The following is a 23,111-nucleotide window of genomic DNA, read 5'->3' as shown; positions in this document are numbered from 1 at the left end:
CACAAATAAATGTTCAAGTCCACTCTGATTTGCATTTAATTAGCTGCATGCAAATTTAATTGTGCTGTGCAACAGTCAGCTCTCTTCAGAAATCAACATTTGTCAAACACCCTTACCTCCTTGTTTATATAGCCATCCTTATTTATGTCATAGAGATTAAACGTCCATCTTAGCTTTTCATGAACAGTTCCCCGCAACAGAATGGACAACGCCATCACAAAATCCTGGTTCAAGGCAGAGAGAGAAATGTGAATTTTCTTAACATCCTCTTCTAAGTCACCTTCTTTATATAATGCCAGTCATAAGACTTATCTTTTTAGGATAGAGCATATGGTTATCAATCTTCTGACTCCCTCTTCCAGAAATGTGTCCTCTCTGACCAAACTCAATGAACACAGCATCCACTAAGATGATCTGAGAATTGTCACACTAATAAATGTGTATGAGGTAACCACAAAAATCAGAAAAGTCCTCAAGTACTCAACTGCAGCCACTGCAAAGGCCAAGCTTATGATATGGGTTAGGCAGCTTAGCAAGGCTGGAAAGGCAGGAAGATCTAATGGGTGCTGCAGCCTTAAACTCTCCTAAGTTCTGGAGTGAGGGGTGCGAAAACAGCATGGGCATAATAGCAGAACCAGTCCAAGTCAGGCAGACTTAGATCCTGAAGTCAATAGGACAGTGGCTGCTCTGGCTCCTTGGACTGTGCCAGGAACAGCACAGTATGCTCAAGGCCAGAAGCTGGGACACTTTCCTCGCTCCCCATCCAAATTTATCATGCTCTAAATGCTAAATACTGCATGAACGCAAGTATGGCAAAATACATCTCTGGTTTTTACGAGCACTGTGAGATGTTCCAGCGGCAATTTCCCTCCTAGAAATGGTGTGCTGCAAGGAGACACTCAGACTGCTGCTGTCTGGTTAAACACAGCTGGATTCTAACTGCAGCAGTGGTAGCTGGTGCTTTCTTACCAGACCAAGGGTACTAGTGAAGGAGGAGGAAGAAAATCTAGCATTTTCTCTGTGTCCACCTTGAGAGAGAGACAGAAAGATCCCAAACTCCTCCAATACAGGTTTTGTTCTCTGGCAAAATCGTCAGACTTGACCAGATGTGATTCCCACCACTAATTACTCAGTCTGGGGCACAACATTTTAATTGTATGTTTTGTGTACGGGAAAGTTATTGCTTCCAATAGCTTTGATTTATCGCTTATACTGCACGGTGACTCAGGCATTGTAAGTAGCATCACTACAGGGATTTATAGTACAGGCAGAGCTTCAAGCTAACAGAGCTATACAGTTCCTGATACTTCCTTTAACGTACTTAGCCCTTCCTATGTTATCTCCATTAGCTCTGCATGGGGCAGTGCATCGCTCCTTAGAAACTTTTGGTCCTTCTTCCCGAGGCTCAGAGGAATTTGAATTTGCTGAACAATACAAAAAAAGGGGACAAACCGCTTATATTTGGCAACCACTAAATAGACAGGTTTGCCAGGAAGGAAAGAGGAAAGCTCAGCACTTTTTTTTAAAAAAAACCCCAAACTTATCTAAGCAGTTTGCTGCATCTCAGTCTGTTTAGTTTTCTGGAAGTCTCTAACTACTGAGTAGCTGCTATATGTGAAACTCCCACTGCAGCCGTCACTACAGACACACATATATATATGGTAACATTCCCATTTTACATTTGATAGATTAACTAATTTTTCAGTCTTACCTGGAAATTACTGGAGTTATTAGACATAAGATAGCAAATGCAAGACTGTCTAGGATTTCTAGTTTTATGATCACAGTAAACTGTCTTCAAAATTATGAAGTTCATCCTCCACAGGTGTATGACTTAACATACCCCTTTGCTGCACTCCAACTATATGTGTGAGCTTGAAGGATGGCTATTTGTAGCCACAGCAACAAGCTTTTTAGTGAAAGGGTGGATTTGGTTTCCCTAGGAACGAAGTACTGGAGATGCTTGTTCAATATATCAAATAAGCTAAAAAACTCCCATATTCCAGGAACATACATTTGTAAGCCTGCAATGCATGATGACTGAAGATGACACAAAATATACTGGCTTTTCTTTGACATCCAAATTATCTGTGCAAATCACTGGATGTGACTGTCCTCAACCTTTCCTCTTTGTTACATAAATCTCTGCAATTTCTCCCCGTGGTACTGAATAATGTGATCTGTATGTTTCTTTAGTGAAAGGAAACATGCAACTCCATCCGCACAAACTAAGGTGAACCAGATTTTAAAATATCAACTGATTTTTAGACTGAAACCTCTAACCCATAATTCAGCAAGTCCTACTAGTTTACAATGAAGAACGGATGGAGAAGCTTAAAAACACAGAACTGAGAAAGAAGCAGCAAAGGAGGATGCAAAACAATTACCTCAAACTTCACGGAGCCATTTTGTGCAGTGTCAAAAGCATTAAAGAGATAATGTGCATACATGCTAGCATCTGTAAAACAAAAAGGGCACTGATTGGTACAACAGTTCATTATACACCAATGGCTCTAAACAACATTCATGACCTTATTTTCCTTTTGTATAAAAACCAGCCTTGTAACATTGCCAGATATTCTATGAACTAGTAAGTGTTAACCTGGACTTGCATACTCCCCACACCCTCCCTTAAAACAGCCTGGAAATGTCAAAGCTTTTATTACAGTAGAAATGATCTGGATTATGGGGCTGTACTTGAAAGAATGAGCAACAAAACCCTCCCAAGAGTGTCTCTGGGGCACATGGAGTATTAGCTCTGGTGGGAAACACAGCAAAAGCACCAGAGTGATTGCAGCATGTGTGCATGCTTCCTTCCTCTACCTTTCGCTTTGTGTGAGATACAGCAGAGATCCCCAGGCACTGCCCAGCTTCAGAAGGGTCTAGTTCCAGTAACTTGAGTTTGGCCCATGACTGTTAAAGAGCGATCTCATCCGAAGCATATTTTCAGGTTTTTGAATCTTAAACTACTGGTTTTAGAAAATCTTTCCTATTGAGAAGAACAGTTTCTGTGGCCATGTGAAGAATGGCTGTTAACTGGAAAAAACCAATAATGGTATGCAGAAAAAAAAAAAATCAAATAGATCTATGACCTTATGACTTTCACTGGCCTGCTCTCTGCTCTGGAGGCAATTCACGCTGCTCTCTGTATTACTAGAGCCCGACTTTTCAAGATGGAAGGAACTGACCTTAAATTCCCTTAATTATTTCATTGCTATTCTAGCAGCCATGCACTTTTTTCTCTTCTATTCTTTGCCTCTAGCACACAGCATTAGTCAAGCCTGAGTCTTCATACTCAGTGTATGGGTATTCAGGTGAAGCCTGGTGCCCTGTGCTATGACCCAGCATCTCTTTGCTCTAATCCCTATGAAGTGATTAAATATTTTCGTATTAATTCAAATCCAGGAAAGTGTAATAGTGTGCAGAAAAATCAAATACTTAAGTTACTGTCATCCATAAGGACAGAATACATTGGACTGGAGGGAAAAAAAAATTGTCTGCTACATTTTTAAGAGAAGGATTCTGAAATAAAATGGTTCCAGAAGAAAACCACAGAATTACTTATGGGACAGCCCTACTAAAAGCTAATTATACAAAACTAATCAATGAACTAAAAATATTAAAGTAGAGGTCTTATTTCATTAGGGTATGAGGTACATTAAGAAATACTAGATCACTGGTATCATTTGATGACAGATTAGCAAAAATGAAAACTTGTTGAGGATAGGAGCCCTATGTAACAAAAATATCACAAGCTTGGGATGACACCACACAAAGTTTTTATAATTCAGAGCTATTTTACTACCTCTGGGATGTACAAGTTTATCTGTAGAGAGAGCCATAAAAGTGCAAAAATCTCTGAGGAATCTGAAATCTTACGATTTATGACACTAAGGTTATTCAAACACTTTGGAAACCAAGTGAAGGAAAACAATGTAAAATACAAAATCACATCTGCCATTAAACTGATTTATTATTAAGCATGGTTGTACTACCATCATCATTAACCAAGGCAGAATCACATTTCAAGGGAATGGGACACACACACAAAAAAGGCAAGTCTCTGTCAGCCTCAGTAGAGGGGAAAAAAATTATCTATCCATGAAAAGATGAAGTTTCTATGCCTAATTGTTTTTCACACACGGGAAAGAAAGAATCACCTGAAGCATGTCACTTAAGGGAGTTAGTGCAGTTACTTGGGGTAACTGGAGTTCCTTGGACTTACTGGAACTTAGGTTGAGAACACAAAACACATCCAGAAACACAGTAAGAATACAAATACTTACATTTTTGCACATTTGTTAAAAAAAAGAAATAGACTGGTTGCTTTTTATAACAAAACCAAAAGCAACCACAACAGGAGATCATTGAGTCCATACCGAAATTTAATGTAAACTTTTTAAAGGTGTACACCTTTGAGGTCACACATGTTATAAAACATAAGCATAACGCGTTTTGTCTTCACATTTAATTGAAAAAACACTTGACTCATTTCTTGCAATTTGAGAAGAGTATCACTGCAGAACATATCCAGTTAGAAGAACATATAGATTCATGATGTTTTTAAAAGGGAAGAACATACATTATTTGAGAGGTTTAATACAATACTATAATATTCCAATAAATGATGTGGCCCTATCTTATTCACGCAAACACCAAAAATGATCATTTCAGGCAGCTAGGAGTTCACACATCAACTAAGAACTGCTTTAAGAATTTTAGGGAGGTTTAGATTAATTTGCAGGCCAAAATGAGTCTGGGACTCTTCTGTGCTAGATACTACATGCACAGCAGTCCAACAGCAGGGAAGCAAAAACATGCTGAGGCGAAGTGATTTAGCTTTCTGCCATCCAGAAAGTCCGTACAAAAAACCCCCACCAATCCCGAGTTTCTATTTCAGACTTAGGGAATACAGAGCTGCCAACTAGGGGCAATCTTTAATGTGGGTTTGCCTATGTTCTTGTGAAGTAACTGTTCAAAGGGCCTAACTTAATTTTATTACCTTGGTGTTTGTGTTTCTGCTTAAGACCCTGCAAAGCGTAAGCTCAAATTCACATTTCTTGCACAGATTATCTGAATTAGCTTTGCAGCCAGCTGGCAGTAATGAATGTTAAGGCATGCTTCAATAAACCCGATGAACACAAAGTAGTCTGCTTACCTCCGTGAGGAAAAAACTGTGCATAGATCTGTTTAAATGTCTCTTCATTAACAACCCCACTAGGACATTCCTGTTGGAAAACCAAAAAAGTAAAAAAAAAAAGTCAAGAAAAACCCCCAGCTCTGTAAAGGTTCAGTTGCAAAACCCTACAAGCCCGAAGAGAGCAATTAAACAAATCACATTCCTGTTCTCACAGTGCTCTGGATGCACAGACTGCAGCTGAAGAAATTAAAATAATTCAGGCTTCAATTTCATCTTAGGCATCTCATAGACACGGTTCACCATTATTAACATTTCTAACAGTGGTTTCAGCAGTGTTTAATTGCTGCTTTATAGGACAACCTAGAAAGGCAGCTCATGCCTGCTGTCATACGAAGCTTTCATCTAATAATTACAAACAATGTTAGTGCCAGCTAACACTTCCCTGCCCGATGCCTCCACATATATGAATTCATTAATCCTCAGAAGAAGACCGTAGCCAGATACCTGACACCAGCTCCATGGAGGCTAACAGTACATACTACACTTGAAAGTCATTACAACCAAGCATTAGTAATAGGTTGCAAAAAAACAGATCATTTTTAACCTGTTTATCTGCTCAATCTTCTGTAAACTTCTGAGAAGCCAGACTGCCCACGCAAATTTTGTAACCTGGCAATCTGTGGGGTTATTTTATTTTTAAGCTCTGGTACTAGAATGTAAGGCTTTTCATTTCACTTTTGGCTGCTTCAAATAAGGGCAAACACTTAGGAAGAGGATGGCAGATTTTCTGCCCTGAACTTCCTGACCTACTAACTAGCCCCACGGGGTGGCATTCAAGAAGGGAAAAGGGGATCCCTGCCTGGAGGGCTTGCGCTTGCTCTGCTACAGTGGAGCAAAATCCAAGCCATTATGGTAGTTTGGGGTAGGAGGTGCTCCCTAGGCATGTTTGCAGAGTCTGGACAGCACCCATGAAAAAGGACATGTGGCAGGTACGAGGAGCTGGGCCACCAGGTGCTTTATCCTGTAAGTGATATCTGAACCGAGGTCCTGGGGTCTTACCCAACAGGATTCAGGACCACAGGCAATGGAAGAGACAGGAGAAAAATGGCACAAAAACTGTCTCAGTTTTGTGAATCCTGTTTCCTTACTCTCAACCCATTTTTAAAACTTAAATTACTTGGACAATTCAAGTAAAATTCAAGAGCAAATTTTGCTTAACTATGGTGCTTTACCACTCCCCCCAGCAGCTCAGTGCTGTTATAACACACATTCAAGCGTCACGGAGAGCCTCGGGCACTGCTATCTGACTAGGTGAAGTTTTCAATTATATAGAGTATTTCCCAGTTGATAACAATCTTCCTCACAGATTTGCCTATCAACCAATCTTGAAAACTATATCAAAGCAAAACAGTAATATAAGCATGGCACTGATCCTTTTTCACCGAGCACAGAATTACAGATATAGAGAAGTCAGCTTTCTCCCACATTCAGAAATACCAACTGGCAGAGACACCGAAGGTCTGTCCCCCCTGTAGGCATTTGACCCCATTCACAGCAATTTAAATTCCTTAGCCCCAGCTGAGGCAGCACGTCAGGTGGAGGGAAGAGGGAGCAAGAGCAGTGCCACTCCTGGGAGGATGTGCTGAAGATGGATTATCTGAGTATGTCAACTCAGACTCTCTCACGAAACTGGTGCATATATCTTGGTTTGATGCTTGTGATTAAGCTGAAGGCCAGATTTGGGATCAAGAAAGTTCATCCGTTACAGGCAGTACACTTCCTCTTTCTGTGTCACACTATGATTGCTGTCCCCTTTTAATACAGGTCCTTCAGCACATAGTTTCACACATATATAACCCTTTGCACAAGGAATCACCAGCTTTCAATTTTTGCAACCTGACTCCTGCTACCTTGCCCAATAGCCCTGAATTCCTATACATATATGGAGAGAAAACAGTTGATCCCAATGCTTTTTCTACCTGCCACTTGTGATTTTGTAAATCATCCCTTCGTTATCTCTTTCCCAGGCTGAAGCATCCCACCCTGAGAAGCATGGAAGGCACTGAGCATCCTTTGACCATCCCTTCTCTGCACCTTTCTATTTCCACCGTACCCTTTTTGAGACAGCAGCCCAGAATTACAAGCCACGTTCAAGATGCCAGTACACTGTTCATTAGTCCTGCAGCATAATAGTATTCTCTCCCTGTTTCTCTGTTCTTTTCCTAATAAATCCTAGTTGGAATTATTGGAAAAATGGGATGGAAAATGTCTTCCAGATCTTTTCAATAATGCTAAGACTAATCCAGTCTACTGGCTAACACTAGCTACTTTTCAGGCAGTATATCACATTTTCCTCCTGGACTTACCCTCTAAAGTAATGGAGTTCATTCTTCTGCACTAACACATCCAGGAGAGCCACACCTTGCTGCAGATTTAGATGTTGCAGTAGCACAAGCAAGCTTGGGGTTGAACAGAAATGACTGAAAGAAGACACAGCTGCACAGCCTTTACATCCAAACTGCCATGTTACACTACCTGGAATATGCCTGCTACACCACACGATGCTGTTGGGGTGGAAACTCCCTAATGTCCCTATAAGTTTGTGCTTGGCCTGGACTTCATTAAAGAACAGGCTTGGGAGTGTGTGTCACGGCCCTAGGCAGGTTTGCAAAGCAGGGCAGAAGCCAGTACCGCCATAGCTACTCACTACCAGCAGCCCGGAGCTGCCGCAGACGCATATGCTCACTGCGTGTTACACCCCACTGCAGATCCAAGACACAGAAATGCTTATTTTGGTAGCATTACAGGTTGCTGAATTTGAGATGAGAAAACTTAGGAAGTCTAAGAAAATCCCTTTGAACTGGTGACACAAAAAGCTGGAGGAAGATTCAAGCCAATGACTTATTTATTGATGAGTTCTTTAGATACCTTTTAAGAACAAAAAGGACTTTGACAAGAAATTCTTCTACCATGAAAAGCCTATAAAGGAAAAAAGGCATTTTTTTCAAGCCTCTGATCTGCCAGGCATCACCTGCTGCTGATGTGCATTTACTAACCACAGAAAACAGAATGAACAAGAGAAATCACTTTATCCTGTGCAAGTCATAGGAGAGCAAGGAGGTGTACTTCAGGTGACATTAGATGCAGTTCCTAATCACATACCTGTTCGCTATTGAAATTAGGGTGATTGGATCAGAGTTCCTTCCTCCAATGCAGAAGAAATCCTGCTGTCTTCTACCCACTATTTCGGTAGAAAACCATCAGTGATTTGGGATAGATTTGAACTAAATAAACAATAATTTGTTGCTTGAAAAGCCCTGAAATTATCTTTTACTCTATGTCTTCACATCCCGACAACTGTCCTTCCACAGGTTATGTTTAAGTGTCTCAGATAAAACCCAAACCTGGCACTGTGGTCTTGACCTCGACGGCACCGCCCCTTCTCCAGCATCAGTGTTCAAGGCTTGTTCCACAGCAAGGGGTTGAAAAGACCAAATGGGCTATCTAAAGCAAGTGGCTGCAGGACCAGACCTTGGTTTTTCATTTACAGACAAAACTAACAAAACTTTCTAATTCTGTATGGCAAAATTCCTGGTTAGATGAGCATCCTCATAACGTTCCAAAGCTCCTAATAAAACAGCATTGCCTGGTTTCTTTGTCATGAGAAAAGTGGCTACTTTTTCATCTATTTGTGCCACTTCTAATAAGCTAGAAATCATTAAAAGAAGAATAATTAATAGAAGGTAATAGCTACCGTAAAACTAAGTTTGTGTTTCCTAAAGCTTGTAATTTAATATACATTAAATAAATAATCTGATATTTATTAATGGTGTCTTTTAATCATGGGCCAGACCAAGTACCTTATCAACAGCCATTCTTGGGTAGAAATTTTCTCCTCGGTCACTGGAACACTGCTGCTGCTCCAAGACCCACACTGGGCCTTTGCAGAACTTCAGAGTATTTGACCACAGTGTCATTCTTTTTAGAGCCAAGCCTAGCACAGCACCTAACCACCCTTTCCAGCATAGTGCTACTGGCTAAACACACTAAGTGAGGATGTATTTCTTTCTATCATCTTGAGAAATTATCTTCACTAAGAACCACCACTTCACATGTTTAAAGACAGTTTATAAATGTAGGGACTAGTCATTATTTTCTCTGTACTTTCCACAACGTTATATTAGTAGCCCTTGTTTACTAAGAGCCGTGGCCCGCCACTAGCAACCCTGAGAATGAGGTTTAAGTCTGCGAAGGGCAGGCGCAGAGGAGAGGCTGCTGCTGCAGGCGCTCTCCCCACAGAGGCACAGTCTCATGTAACAGTTTTGGCCATTGTGCCTGATTACATTTTCTGAATTTCCACATGATCCTTATTGCTTCTGATGCTCCATCTGGAAGCCAAATGAAAGTTTGCATCAAACCACCAGGAGTGCTGGGGAAAGGCAGCGCTGACATTGATCAGCCTGTTTAGCTCTCTATAACTGGATTGCTTTCAGACACATATGCTAGTACCAATTCATTTGCACTTAATTGATCACAATTTTGTTTTTATAAGAGTCAAATAATGCTCAAGAGGCCTCATTAGTGCTACAGTACGACTTAATACAGCTGACTCAAAAGAAATCTCTCTTGCAAAAAGGAGCAGGTAAGCTTAGTGTCAGTTTAAATTCCATTGAAGACAAAGGTTTACTCATTCAAGAAAAATTTCTTGGCAGTACAAAAAAGCACGGTCCTTTACCATAACATTTGTAAGGCCTTCCTCTGATACCAGGGTTTTAGATTTCAGGTGAACACCTCTCATTTCTTCAACCTATGAATTCTTTTAAAACGTCCAACAAGAACAGCAAACGTTTTTTGGTATTGTTGTCAAGCACAGAAACAACCCCTCATTTTCCAAAACCTAACTATCGAGCACTGGCATTGACAGCACGAGGCATATATATGAATCTACTGTCTCAGACTTTTAAAATACTAAACCACAAAAGAACTGAATCCACATAAAAAAAATAAATAAAATTAAATAAACGTTGCACTTGCTGTTCTTTCTTCTGCTGGCATCAGAAATTAACTACATTGATTGCTTTCAAAGATGTGCAATGTGGACAAGCAGGGATCAGCAGCAGACCTGAAGTCAGGCTAAACATAACCTGCCCATCAGACTGTTCTCAGCTAACTTGGACAGAACATGAAAAGGGGTACTTGGGAGGGTCACAGTTTGCTAAACTAGAGGTATTAAGTTAGCTGACCACAGACAGACTCTAATATATTCTCCTTCAAGATCCACAATCCAGATTTGCATTCACACATCCCATGTGTTTTGTTGCTCTTACTACATTCTTCCACTTTGGAGATATTTTGGGGATTAATAAAGTATCAGAACATATCTATCTTGCTCATACTGCTTGCTTTAGTCTGAAAAAAGCCTGATTTGCTACAGATTATTACATCTTACACTACACTCCATTACAGATTTGCTAAAATACTCACACTAAATCAAGGTAAGGATGTCTCCAACAGCCCCTCAATTATTTGGTTTGTCCATTTTCTGATTTAGTATTAGAAAATTATCCCTTGCAACTAAGAACCATTTCCCCTAACAGCACAGCCCCCCCCCACAAATTGAGAAAAAAATCCCATAAAAATCCCAATCCTTTTAAATCCATGCACTCAATTCCAAAGAATGCAAGCCATTATAAACATGGTCTAAATGGGAACTCTAATATATTCTCCTTCAAGATCCACAATCCAGATTTGCATTCACACATCCCATGTGTTTTGTTGCTCTTACTACATTCTTCCACTTTGGAGATATTTTGGGGATTAATAAAGTATCAGAACATATCTATCTTGCTCATACTGCTTGCTTTAGTCTGAAAAAAGCCTGATTTGCTACAGATTATTACATCTTACACTACACTCCATTACAGATTTGCTAAAATACTCACACTAAATCAAGGTAAGGATGTCTCCAACAGCCCCTCAATTATTTGGTTTGTCCATTTTCTGATTTAGTATTAGAAAATTATCCCTTGCAACTAAGAACCATTTCCCCTAACAGCACAGCCCCCCCCCGAAATTGAGAAAAAAATCCCATAAAAATCCCAATCCTTTTAAATCCATGCACTCAATTCCAAAGAATGCAAGCCATTATAAACATGGTCTAAATGGGAGGTATTGAATTACTGAGCTCAAACCTCTGTCGTTGTTGATCACTTCATTAGTCATCGATTCATCAGTTTTAATCTCAAAAATAGTTTCTCATTCTCCATCTTCCTGTTCCATAATTGTTCACCAAACTTTACTCTTCCAGGGTGTGGAAACTTTCTTCTAATTCCAGCCTATGCCTATTCATGGCCATTTTGTTCCTGTGCTGATATTGCCTTTCAGCTCAAACAATTCTCTCTCCTGATATTAAAGGCAGAAAGTATCACATTTTATTTTGTTAAGCTAAACCAAGGCAAGATCCACCAGAGATTCTGTTGGGTTTTTGTAGTGTCTGTTAGCTTGCTTTTGCAGAACCACAGCCAAAGCAGTCAGGCCAAATGCCTCATGTTAATCTGGCTCCAGCCTACAGCAGCTACCTCCAAGGTGCAAAATAGACCCTTCTGCATAACACAGAACGCACCTTGGGGACAGAGATAACTGCTAAGATAATAGTGAACTTTTGGTCCTGGCATCAAGAGATGGTGGACAAGAGGACCCTTCCACAACTTGAAAAGAAAGCTAAAGGCAAAGAGAGAGGGGACATTTGGCCAGGCAGCAAGGACACTGGCCTGGTTAGCATGCTCTGCTTCTCTGGAGTGGCAAAGGATTTTAATTTGGTGGAAGCCTCCATCAGTCTGGTGCAGAAACACCAGACCTGACCAATGACACACTCGGTAGAAACTGGGAAGGTTTGGAGGGAGCAGGGAAACAAATTTCAGAGACAAAGAAAGAGCAGGAATAAAAGTACCGAGAATTAGGACCCTGGTCAGCTGGGCTACCCCAGGCTGCGCTGAACTGCCATTGGCCAAACACCATCCACGTTCATGAACATCTAACCTTCAGCTCCTGTGACTGCAGCCAGGCTGAGCAGGGCCCCATTCTCTCCACGTCCATTACAAGTGCCTGTAAATGGCCCTGTTGATAATCCTGGTGTTGCCTCATGATTAAACTCTGCGATCGCCGAGAGCAAGCAGTAAGTACAAGCCAGAGGGAGGAAAATGATTGTATTCCCACAGGGATTTTGAATCTCCAGATGGCACTGTAACATCATCCCAAAAAGCAGACGGTTTGGTACAATAGCAAATATGGTAACAGCTGAGTCAGTTTGCCTGCTGTGCATAATTACTCATCCTATTGAAACCATGATTTACAGGCTACAAATGCTAAAAGCTGCCCTTTCATTTCAATTTAAACCTTCAATATTAAAGCTTCATGCATATTGTGTGCATAGCAGCTGGAGGAAAACAGACTGCTTTGTCCTAAAAACCTGATACAAAGCAAGATCTTACCAGCACTGCCAATTAATACCGAGACCTTCAGTGAGGTCTTAGGAAAAGGTTTAGGTCACAAGTTAAATGCACTTGTCCATCATGGTTCTTGCCCTGGGAGGTAATGCCTCTGTACTACAAAGAAATAGCAAAGCTGGGAGGGACAAGAGGTAAATGTCAGATCTGCTGCAAGAGTTGCAAGGGTGCCTCTCTGTTTTGCATTGCAGCTGCTGGCACAGCCAGCTCCTCCTCTCAGCATGGAGCAGTGCTCTCCCATGTAGGATTCCCACAAAACACAGCAATACAGAAGGCATTTCAGAGATCTTAGCAAAACACGGCAGTTAAGAACTCTCTGAGTTTAGTTTTCCCACTGTAGGCAGTCATGTCACATTATACTGTACATTAACTTGTCAAGCTCTGTCTCAAAAGCTGTATGATTTCTTGCTAACTGCCCAAAACATGAAGAGGTTTCAGAACATCAGCCTTCAGTAGTTACAAAACTTCGCATATGAAATGACCACCTACGTGCAGCAAAGGCTATACAAACACAACACATATACCAAACAGAAAAATATAGAAAGCTGAGCTATGCCTTGGCTCGCCTAGATGAGCAGTGAAACAAAGGATGAAACCACCGGACTCCTTGGAGAAGTCAAGTATACATTGGAGATGTGATCCTATCAAATTTCAAGAATCTGTCAAAAATAAAAGGCCCTTCTCAATGACCAGCAGGTTTCCCTCAATACTGCTTGTATTTAAGGTAGCTCAGCTTTCTTTTGGCAAGTTTTTACTCAACAGACTTGACTTTCTCTTTCCAAGAAATTTCAGCATTTCACTGTGACAGTAGCTGAAATGCTGGCACTGTCCTGCAAGACAACTTAAAAAACACACTGTATTTATTGAGCTAGCTCGATACTGATCTATTAATCATCATAAAAACATCAGCTGGCACAAACCACCTGGGTGACTAAATCCAGACCCTCAGGCAACCATGTAATGAGTATTCATTCTTCAAGGTCCATGAAACATCTGCTCCATATAGCCTCAAAATTCCCTATCTGTTTCTTTTTATTATGATGAGTCCCTAAGAGGCAGCAGCAGGTGACCTAGAAGCTGAGGCACACGGAGCCGCAGACTCCATGCTACCAGGGAGAGGATGGCTGGAACGCTGGTTCACAAAGAGGGGCACAGTGGTGCTCCGCACACACAGTCGTGCCAGCTGGCATGTTTCCTGCTTTCACCTACATCTGCAGCCTCTCTTGTCTCCTCAGTCTTGATATCCATTTACTTTTGATTTCTTTTTGGTGCCTGCCACTCCAGCCTTATTCTCTACTTACACAGGACCTTATAGTCCTAATGTGCTCTAGTAACGTACAAGAACAAGATTTCTCCAGCTAGAGAAAGGATAAAAAAACCCCCAACATGCTGGGCAGCTAATTGCAAGCACACAGTACAGCTCACATTTGAACATGAGGATCTGACAGCAAGAATTAAATAAGGAACCATAAAAACATTTTTGGGTTATCTTGAAGTACTGGCACAGTTGAAGAAATTGCAGTGGGCTTACTGACATTTGGGGAACAAATTTAATGAGAATATTATGTACTGAATATTCACCCAAACCCAGTTTTAGGCAGATTACAGTGTCATAAATATTAGATGGAGAGGCAGATTGCGCTCATTTTTGCTGTAGTAGCGGAGATCTAGCACAAAGCTCCTAATGTTTAGCAGGGGAATGATACAAAATGCAGCTGAGCAGTTGAGGCTGGTGGGGACATACATACTCGACTTGGTATTGTTCTTACATTTTTAAATCCTCTGTAAAGCACTTGAAGTTCTCTTTTAGTGAAATTGGTTTGTGCTTCAAGCTGTTCCAGTCCTTCGGGTCTATGGCACACTGTAGTCATTTCTAATTCATCTTCAATTTTATCTGAAAGAAAAGACAGGAAAATATTTATTTTGCTTGTTACCTTTGCTCTATTAACATGATGGATAGGACAGACTGGATTTCAAGAGCATTAGAGAAAAAAGAAACCATCAACAGAACTGATCTGGATAACTGTTTTCAACCTCTTGAAAGCAAAATAAAAGCCATATGAGTAAAGCAATAGCTCACATTTTTTACTGGGCTGCCAATTAGCTCCCCATTCACAAAGCTGAAACTGGTGGTGAGAACAGAAGGGCAGGCAGCAGATAACATTGCTCCAAAAGGCAACACCAGATAGTTCTTATCTAAATATTGAAACAGCGCGGAGGAATAGGCCTTTCAAAGTACTGGCTTTAAAAAAAGCTGTGCAAATATAAGTGAGAGAGCAGACATGCTTAAGCATATTAGACAACGACATTATACTGAGGGTAAACAGTGAGGGAACCTCTTCTGTGTGCTAACGAAAAAGCTCGCTGCAGAGGTACCAAATGTCACTTGAATCCTAAGAGAAATTCAAATGATGTCCAGCGTTGCTGAATCTGTAACGAATCCAGCCTACACTTAGATGGACTTTTGGGGGAAACAGATGAGTGATGAAAAATACTTATGCACATTTTATCCAAGAGATCACTCTCCCCCAAGGAAGAAACATACTCGAGACATATCACATCCTGTATTAGCGTAACCTCACCTCTTTTTTGATGCATGTTTTTACCTGTCAAGCCCATTTCCCCAGCAGTATAGTTAATGCCCAAATATATACAGATGCTTAGTGTATGTCAGTTTGAGATTCTTTAAACCTCAAGGACCAGATGCATGTTTAGGTTGACATGAAAATCCCATCTACATCCAAAGTTCCTTGGCATAACAGTTAACACTCACCTTATTATCAAAACCACACAACTTTTTCCCTGTAAAAGTGTTTCAGGTTATTGGGCTCAAGTATAATATAGTAATTCCTGCTGAAAGACAAGGATTTCACAAGAAATGTGCAAGGAAATGGAGGAAAGGCATGAATTCAGAGCAGACTGGCTCAGTGAAAGAACAGACCGGAATAAAGCTATCTTTTCATAAGTTAATTAATTCTGTACATACATATGAATGCTTTTAAGGGAGGTCACAAGTAAGTGAGTGTTAATGGCTAATTAACATCGGTTCATTGTTTCAATATTAAGAAATCAGTTTGAAATATTGGTGAATTCAGAACAAGCCATCCCCCTAATCTCCTGTCTGGAGTTTCAGTCAGCATTTGTGGGGCGCGAGCAGTGAAAATACAGGACTAAATACTGCGCTCAAGGTCCCTTGCACAGCATGGGAATAAAGGTAAAAGACTGTAATAGCATGGGGCAGAAGGAGAGTATCACGACCGTTTATGATGCAGAAAAAATTACTGAATCCTGGCAAGTGGCCAGAAGAGGCCTGAAGGAGACACCTTCTCCACACAAGGGGAAAACGAAGAGTCTAGAAATTATAGCTCCTGTTAGAAGAAAAGAGATGGAAAAGGATGCCTGCTACAGGAAAAAGAACAGATAATGTAAAATGAGGGGGGAAAGACATTTTCTTTGAAAGAGAACACACGCCACAAAATGAAGGAATGCAGAAAAAGCTGTAGAGAGAGAAAAAAGTGGGGAAGAAATTCCTTAAAATGAAGGAAGGGGAATGAGTGGTTGAAAAAAGGAAGAGGAAATCCATTTAGAAGAGAGTCAGGTTAGGGAGAGTCATCACTAATCCATACCTTGTATAGGAAATACCTTTTTGTTTAACTTTGGTTAACTGTAAATTACCTAAAAAGCTTTACAAAATGCGCATAACCCCAGACTCCTTCCCCTGCTGTCTCCCAATGCAATAAACAATTTACACACGACCTTGACAGTTGTTTCATTTTTCCATAGGAAGCCACGCATTTTGTGCTGTGCAGTATACGAGAAAGTTAGGGTCTGAGCCTTCCTCTGCTCTGTAAATAATTAAACATGCCCAGCTTTTCATTGACATCTGTTCATTGAGTCACTTTAAGTTATTTAGAAATCCAGTCAATGCAAAAGATAAGTGTAAAATACTGGCTATCTAGTCTTTATATCCTATAATATAATTCAACAGAGAGAGGGGGGGAAAAAAATAATCTATGCAGCCTCCTGTAAGTGGTGAGGCTAGTGAGGGAAGCCAGCCTGTTGGATTATTCTCATACTTGGTTTTATTTACATTCCTACAATGCGGCTGTTCACATGGTTTCTACTCTGGCAGGAAATATCCAGCTGAGAAAAGTCACACTCTTTGCAAAAAGCATTTTGAAATGACTAATCTTTTCTGTATTTTATTTGCCATATACTTCCTAAGCAACCAGTTTTCCAAAACACTTACTGGAATTTGTGATAGTATTCTAAAAACCAACTAATTAAATATAAAGGTCTCACTCATGGAAAACTTGCTCTATAGCTCCATGATAGCTTTAAACAAAATCTGCAGAATTACAGCTCAAAAATCCTAGTTCTCTGGCTTATCCAGATATCCTTTATATGAGCAGACCCAAAATTACGGGTTTGGAATTATCTTTTCAAAGTATTCTTGAATAAAGTATTACTTGGTGAACATTGTAATTTAATAATGATATATTGTCTTTTGACAATACTAGCCTCATTCAGTGAATCGTTATTTCAATAGAGTGCAATTCATCATCTCCAGCTTGTCCTGCAAGAATAGGTTTTTCCAACAATGAGTTCATGAGCTTTGGTCCCACAGGACAGATATTTCTATGTTAAAAATAAGCCGGATTATTGTTGTAGATTTGATCCTATTTCCTATGCTGAGAAATGTGTCTCTCTCCTTCGTAACAAACTACAGAAAGGAAATTATGAAAAATTCATCCCTTTCTAAGGGACACTCTATTTTTTCTTTCCACTCTCTATTCCAGAACCTGCATTAATCTCTGCCTCTGAAGAGGATCTGATGGTTCCCTGTGGGTTAATCCTTTCATCTGCTTCCTCTTCCTTTCCCAAGGGAAGTATTTTGAAATTTAACAAAAAACCCCCACAACCTTGTGAAGCTTTAGATCTGGCCAAGGGGGCACTCAAAAAATGACACCATACCAACAATTTTGCAGTAAACACACTCTAAAAACAGTAGAAAATGTTCCTTCGGTGGAACGTGCCCCAGTGCAACAGAGCAGTCCTGGGCATTTCTTGGAGACTCACTGCAGAAAATAAATACAAGAAAGACTTATTAGGTCATGTTGTCTATCACTTGCCATCGAAGAGCTATTTTCCATGGTGTTTCACAATAATACCTGTTTTCATAAGATAAAACTTATTTTAGGCGTAACTGCTTCACAGTAATAGGCCTCACAGATCAAACATTCCCTCCCTTGTGTTCATCAGATATTGACATTTAAACTTTTCTCAGTTATCCCATTTCCCTTTAGCAACATCTCTGTTCATCCCATCTCCCCTCCTGGCGAAAGCCCACAGTGGGCGCAGCACAGACCTCAGAGCAGGGGGGAACCTGTAGCTGGAGACCTAAGGACACAAGTGACACTTCTGTGCAAATCTATGGTTTCCAACTCAATAGTCCCCATCCCCACAAAGGTTTTTTTGGTCATTATTTGTTTCCTTTCAGCATTTTCTCTTCAGTCAACTCTTTTAAACATTTTTCTTCCATTCTCTGACACCCTATAAATTAACCACAGTAACCTCGGTGACAAAAAAAGGAGATTGTCACTTCCTCATTTGCCCTTGCCTTTTATCATATATATTGTATTTCCTCTTATTTACATTTTCATTATCACCCTGGTTCAGTCCCTCCCAGCCCTTCAGGGCTGTCACTGTATGAAATATGAGCCCTTGCATTTGTAACACTGCAATTTTATTAAACTGAAGCTCACTTCATGGTGGTGAATGCAAGCAAAATTGTATATACATAGATACATGCATGCAAATGTAAAGTTTTATTAGGAAAACATGATATTAAGATATTTTATCTAATGTCATGTTCTTCCTCAGTTTTGCCTTGTTTACAGCTTTCTGAACACCCTGAGAGATTTGAGTGTGGGAAACAGGCATGCCACTGGTTTAAAGTTAATTTTCTTCTCCTTCAATCTGCAAGTGCACAAACAGACCCAGGGACTAATTGCAGCCACTGCAAGGGATGCGGGGGGTCATGTCCCCACATGTGACCAGCCGCAGCAGAGATGCGATACAGCGGTTGCTTACAGCACCCCTTTTGAGCTGGAACTAAGTCCTGCCCTGCCTGGTGGAGACACCCACCTCAGCATCTGGGTCCCATGCAGCTGGTGAGTGAGCACTGCACCACAGCAAATAAATGTGGCCCTATTTTTCTGGATCTCAAAGCACGATTTTTTTTTTTTGTGGGGGGTTATCTGTGCTTACCAATTAAGTGGACTCAGTAACTGAAGCAGGAAGTTTCTCCTGCTTGCAGGTACTGATAAATGAGATTTTCTTTTTGAATATTTTTTTTTTAGCTCCAGTACTTGTTGAAATCATCCCTGGATTAATCCCTTCCATGCCAGACAGCTGCAGTGAGTTGTGTCCTAAACTGAAGATCACATACACTGTCTAGCCAGAGCAGAACATGCTTGTGGCATTTGCTCAGCTGTTTTTCTTGCAACATGTTTAAAACTGGAGGAATGGGAAGTAGCACTTTCTAATTCAGAATTTGCCTCTGGCCATATTTTTATGGCTGCTTTAATAGCAGGGTACAAATTCTGGGTTTGGTAGAAGCACCTGTGGTAATCTTACTCCAAAGTACATCCAAGTTATAATAATTACCTAATTTTGCATCTTCATGCAAAACATCATCTCTCTTTGCCTAGCCCATAAGATGGGCACATTTTGTATATCAGACAAAATAAATAGTGGCTTCACTTTACAAAGAAAAATAATCTTGATATACTTGCATGCACATGCATATTTTATGGATTGTTGCTAATGAAAGATATTGTATTTCATTTCTCTGCTGCTTGCTCAAGAGCAGAGAATGAATTTTCATTAGAGTAGATCAATATTTTAACTGAATACACTTTGGAAATAACTTAACAAAGCTTGGTTTATACATCCTTTCATATTTCTTCTAATTTTACCTTTTGCTATCTTTACAATTTGAAGATTTCCATACTTAGACTGCCTGTAAATGGCCTTGTTTTTCATTGCTGTAAAGTTTGCTGAACATAATTTGCATTTCTCCAAGTGATAAACTGGAGTAATTTAAGCCTATTCATGTAAAAGCTGTCTTGCACATCTACATGCCTACAGACAAAACTACTTCATCACTGAGGAAAACAGATTTTCAACCACAGCTGGGTACTTCTCTCCATCACAGAACCAGGCAGTGTGATTCAGTCCTTCCTTTACCCATGGTAAAGACAAGAAATCTATTTATTTTGAAGGAAAGCAACCTGCTCCAATATTTCACTTTTCCAGATCTTTCAGTTGCACTGGACACAGGCACATTTATCTGCCATATTATGGAAACCACTGTTTCATTGCCGATTTATCTTAAAAATACACAGGTAACGTAGTGCACAGCTAGGACAGTTACAGGAACTAAGGCACTGCCCCAAACCAGTTCCTAAACGTGCAATGCCTGTTAGAGACCCAGTCAGTAACTTGCCAGCACTATCAGCAGAGGGCAGGCAATGTGCCACAGACAGCACAGGAGGCGAGTCCTAAAATCCTCTGTTGACAGCACGTCTTCTAGTATTCACTTCAGTGACCTCTTTCCATACAAAACCACCTAATCAATATTCTTCAGATCCACCAGAAGCGGAAGAGATTAAGCGGGTCACAGAAAATGCCAAAGTTGTATTTGGGTACCATAAAATCAGAATAATTTGTGTGTTATTTACCAGCTGCTTTCTCAGCTCTGGTTTTGAACAGCCTTTGGGCCAAAATTTATTAACCTGCCCGTCCTTCCTCTTGCTGGCAGCTGCCTCTACACGAGCAACATCTTGCACAGAAGCACAGGGTTGTTTTTGCTGGGCCAGACTCACTTGTGAAACACAAGAAACAAACACCTTTCCCACAGTTGTCACCTAAAATACTACAGCATTTCCAAGCGATGTGCCTGGCAAATGAGCTATAGCAACACCTCGTTATATTGTTTGGGCTGGCCAAGGACAACCCAAGGCCTAAAACATAGTTTAAAGGGAGGGTGTAAATGATGATATAATAAAAATGCAAATGACCCTGTCACCTGCTTCCAAAGGCTGCAAGGTGAAACTCTGTAATGACAGGCTCCATGGCTAATGGGAGGATTTTGAAAACATGTTACTTATAATAAATTCACTTTCTGTTAAAGAAAAAACATCAAGATGTGAAATAGAGCTAATGTGTCCAGTGTTAATTGTAAAACTGACAAGGATTAGATGAAATGGGTAATTTTACAAATACAGCAAGAGAGGATTAAATTATGTGCAAGAATTATTAGACTGCATCTTACTTTTATTAAAAAAAAAAACATTAGCTATATTTTAGGAGCGAGGACCTGAAGAAAAAATTAGCTCTGGTTTATCCACACCATCTTTGAAATTAATCTCTAGACAGAATACTTGCTTGGCCAGATCTCATAGGAAATAGATCCTGCCCATGGGAAACCAATTGCAAATATTTGAAAATTTCATGAAGAGACATAACTAAAGGCCCGAGTCCATAAATGCTCATTACGGCAGAAAGTTACAAGAACAGGAGTCAGGCAAGAGCTGTATTAGTGATGCAGACCCTGCACATTGGCTTCAGTGTTCCCTCCCGCAGTGTAAGAAGGAACAGTAGAAAATAGTGCTTTTGTGAAGTTCTTTGAGGTCTGTGGTTCCAGATCCCTAGGGCAAAGGCAGCTACCAAGCACAGCTCCACTGTCTCGAACAGTCAAAACTGTTTCTGTGCAGTTCCACGTGCTTCCACCAAGACAAAAATCTAAGTGTTGGCCTTTAAGCAACCCCACCTGGCAAATACAAATGAACAAGACTAGCACAGCAGATAACGAGAGTCCTGTGGGCTTGTTCCTACTGGCGTTGCCAGAATGACAGCGCTCAGACAGAACTTAAAAACATGTATCTGCACATCTATGAATACTAAAAAAAGGGTTAACTAAAATCGTCTCATGGCAAACAGCAGTAAAGAAAATGGCACTAAGATACCTACTGAAGTATCAAATATTAAACACATTTAATTGAACTTGAAGAGTTCTTTATTAATAAATTATTATTATTATTAATATAATTGCCTGGCTGGAGATATCAATTTCCAAACCAAAGGGACTCTCCAGCCAATAAAACAAAGAGGAATTGATGTCTCCATATCCACTCCCTTTTCCTGAAATGATTCTTTGACTCTTTCAGCTCCATTTTCACCACTAAATCTGCAACATCAAATCCATTACACAGACAGCCAAGCTTAACGAGGGTGTTCTGCCTGCGTGAAACTGGAACAACCCCAGCTGCAGAGAAAAGCTACATGAAAACCCAACACTGAATAAAATTCTGGGATTAAAACAAAATAGAGAGAGTTTAATATTTCCTGGTTAATCCTTGCAATGGTCATGTATAAATACTTTCCTCTGCCTCTATACTCCTTTAATTAGTTTCACAGTTGTACACAGGGAAACGGGAATAAGGCTATACTCTGAAAAAGGAGGTGCAGGAATAGTCCATGGGTATCTCTAAAATGTCTTTCTGGCACACAACTAACATCAGGTAAAATTACTTGAACATGAACTACACAATGTCAAATTTGACTTTAAATATTTCTGAAGACACTAACTCTACTCATTATTAGGGATAGCACTGCTTTGGCCATTCCAGAGTAGGAGACAGCAGGGTGTCCTTCCAGTGCACTGGACCTTCCTTGGGACAGCTTTTCTTTTCTATTTTCCTTGCACATTCCCACATGTCTATAGCAACATTTATAAGGGAAACAGTTTGTTGAAAAGGGTGGAAATCCACTGAAGGATTGCTGGGTGCTTCTCTGCTTTTCCACCGGGATGCTGCAGAAAATGTGCTTTTGGAACAAGTGCTTTCCTCCAAGCAGCTGTTCAAAGGTGAATTTGCAAATAAACCTCACTAGAAGGGTTAGAAAATTGCTTCACTGATGATTTTTTTTTTTTAAATTCCCACTGATACCATCTACAAACTTCACACACAGAGTCCCTGAACTGCTAGGTACTTGACTCGATAAACAGAGGAACTTGGAGGTTGACTGGAACCTCAGCCTTCATCAGAGGGGACTCGGATGCTCCCTAGGCTGCAGTCTTACCCAGGAACTGGGCAATTTTCAAGTACATGTAATTTTATTTGCTGCCAGTGCGGAAATAAACTCAGCCAGGGGCAACCTGTTTCCTGGCTTAAGAAAACTTTTGCTACAAAAATTATATGACCAATAGAGCCAAACTGGTTTAAATTTTACCTCTCTGATACACGTAAAACCATCGGGCGGGGTCTAGAAAAAAGTAAGAAAAAAATTTAACAAAAGAAAGTGACAACCATACACAACTTTGTTTTTTGTTAATTTTAAGGTGACATTGGATAGGTTCTTCAAGTGCCATGGGGTTGCCTTTCCCAGTGACTGTAAGATTG

The 23,111-nt window shown here is 40.3% G+C and overlaps 1 protein-coding gene across 5 annotated transcripts in view; it reads right to left on the bottom strand.

The window, feature by feature from the left end:
* Positions 1-23,111, bottom strand: part of KCNIP1 (potassium voltage-gated channel interacting protein 1) — a 131,230-nt gene that overhangs the window by 3,853 nt on the left and 104,266 nt on the right. For 2 of the 5 annotated variants that reach the window (XM_035888984.1, XM_009649550.2), the window contains exons 2-5: positions 14,415-14,539; positions 5,159-5,228; positions 2,388-2,458; positions 117-224 (exon numbers count right to left, since the gene is read on the bottom strand). In XM_035888984.1, the coding sequence (XP_035744877.1) occupies positions 117-224; positions 2,388-2,458; positions 5,159-5,228; positions 14,415-14,539 (374 nt within the window). Of the gene's footprint in view, positions 1-116; positions 225-2,387; positions 2,459-5,158; positions 5,229-14,150; positions 14,172-14,414; positions 14,541-20,128; positions 20,145-22,941; positions 22,958-23,111 lie in introns of those variants that run through there. The other 3 variants (XM_009649565.2, XM_009649573.2, XM_009649558.2) reach the window with 3 other exon arrangements.

This window comes from Egretta garzetta, unplaced genomic scaffold, assembly GCF_000687185.1.
Source record: "Egretta garzetta isolate BGI_Z169 unplaced genomic scaffold, ASM68718v1 scaffold60, whole genome shotgun sequence".
Taxonomy (NCBI): domain Eukaryota; kingdom Metazoa; phylum Chordata; class Aves; order Pelecaniformes; family Ardeidae; genus Egretta; species Egretta garzetta.
The sequence above is the reverse complement of the archived record's forward strand: the minus strand, read 5'-3'. Positions and strand labels throughout refer to the sequence as shown.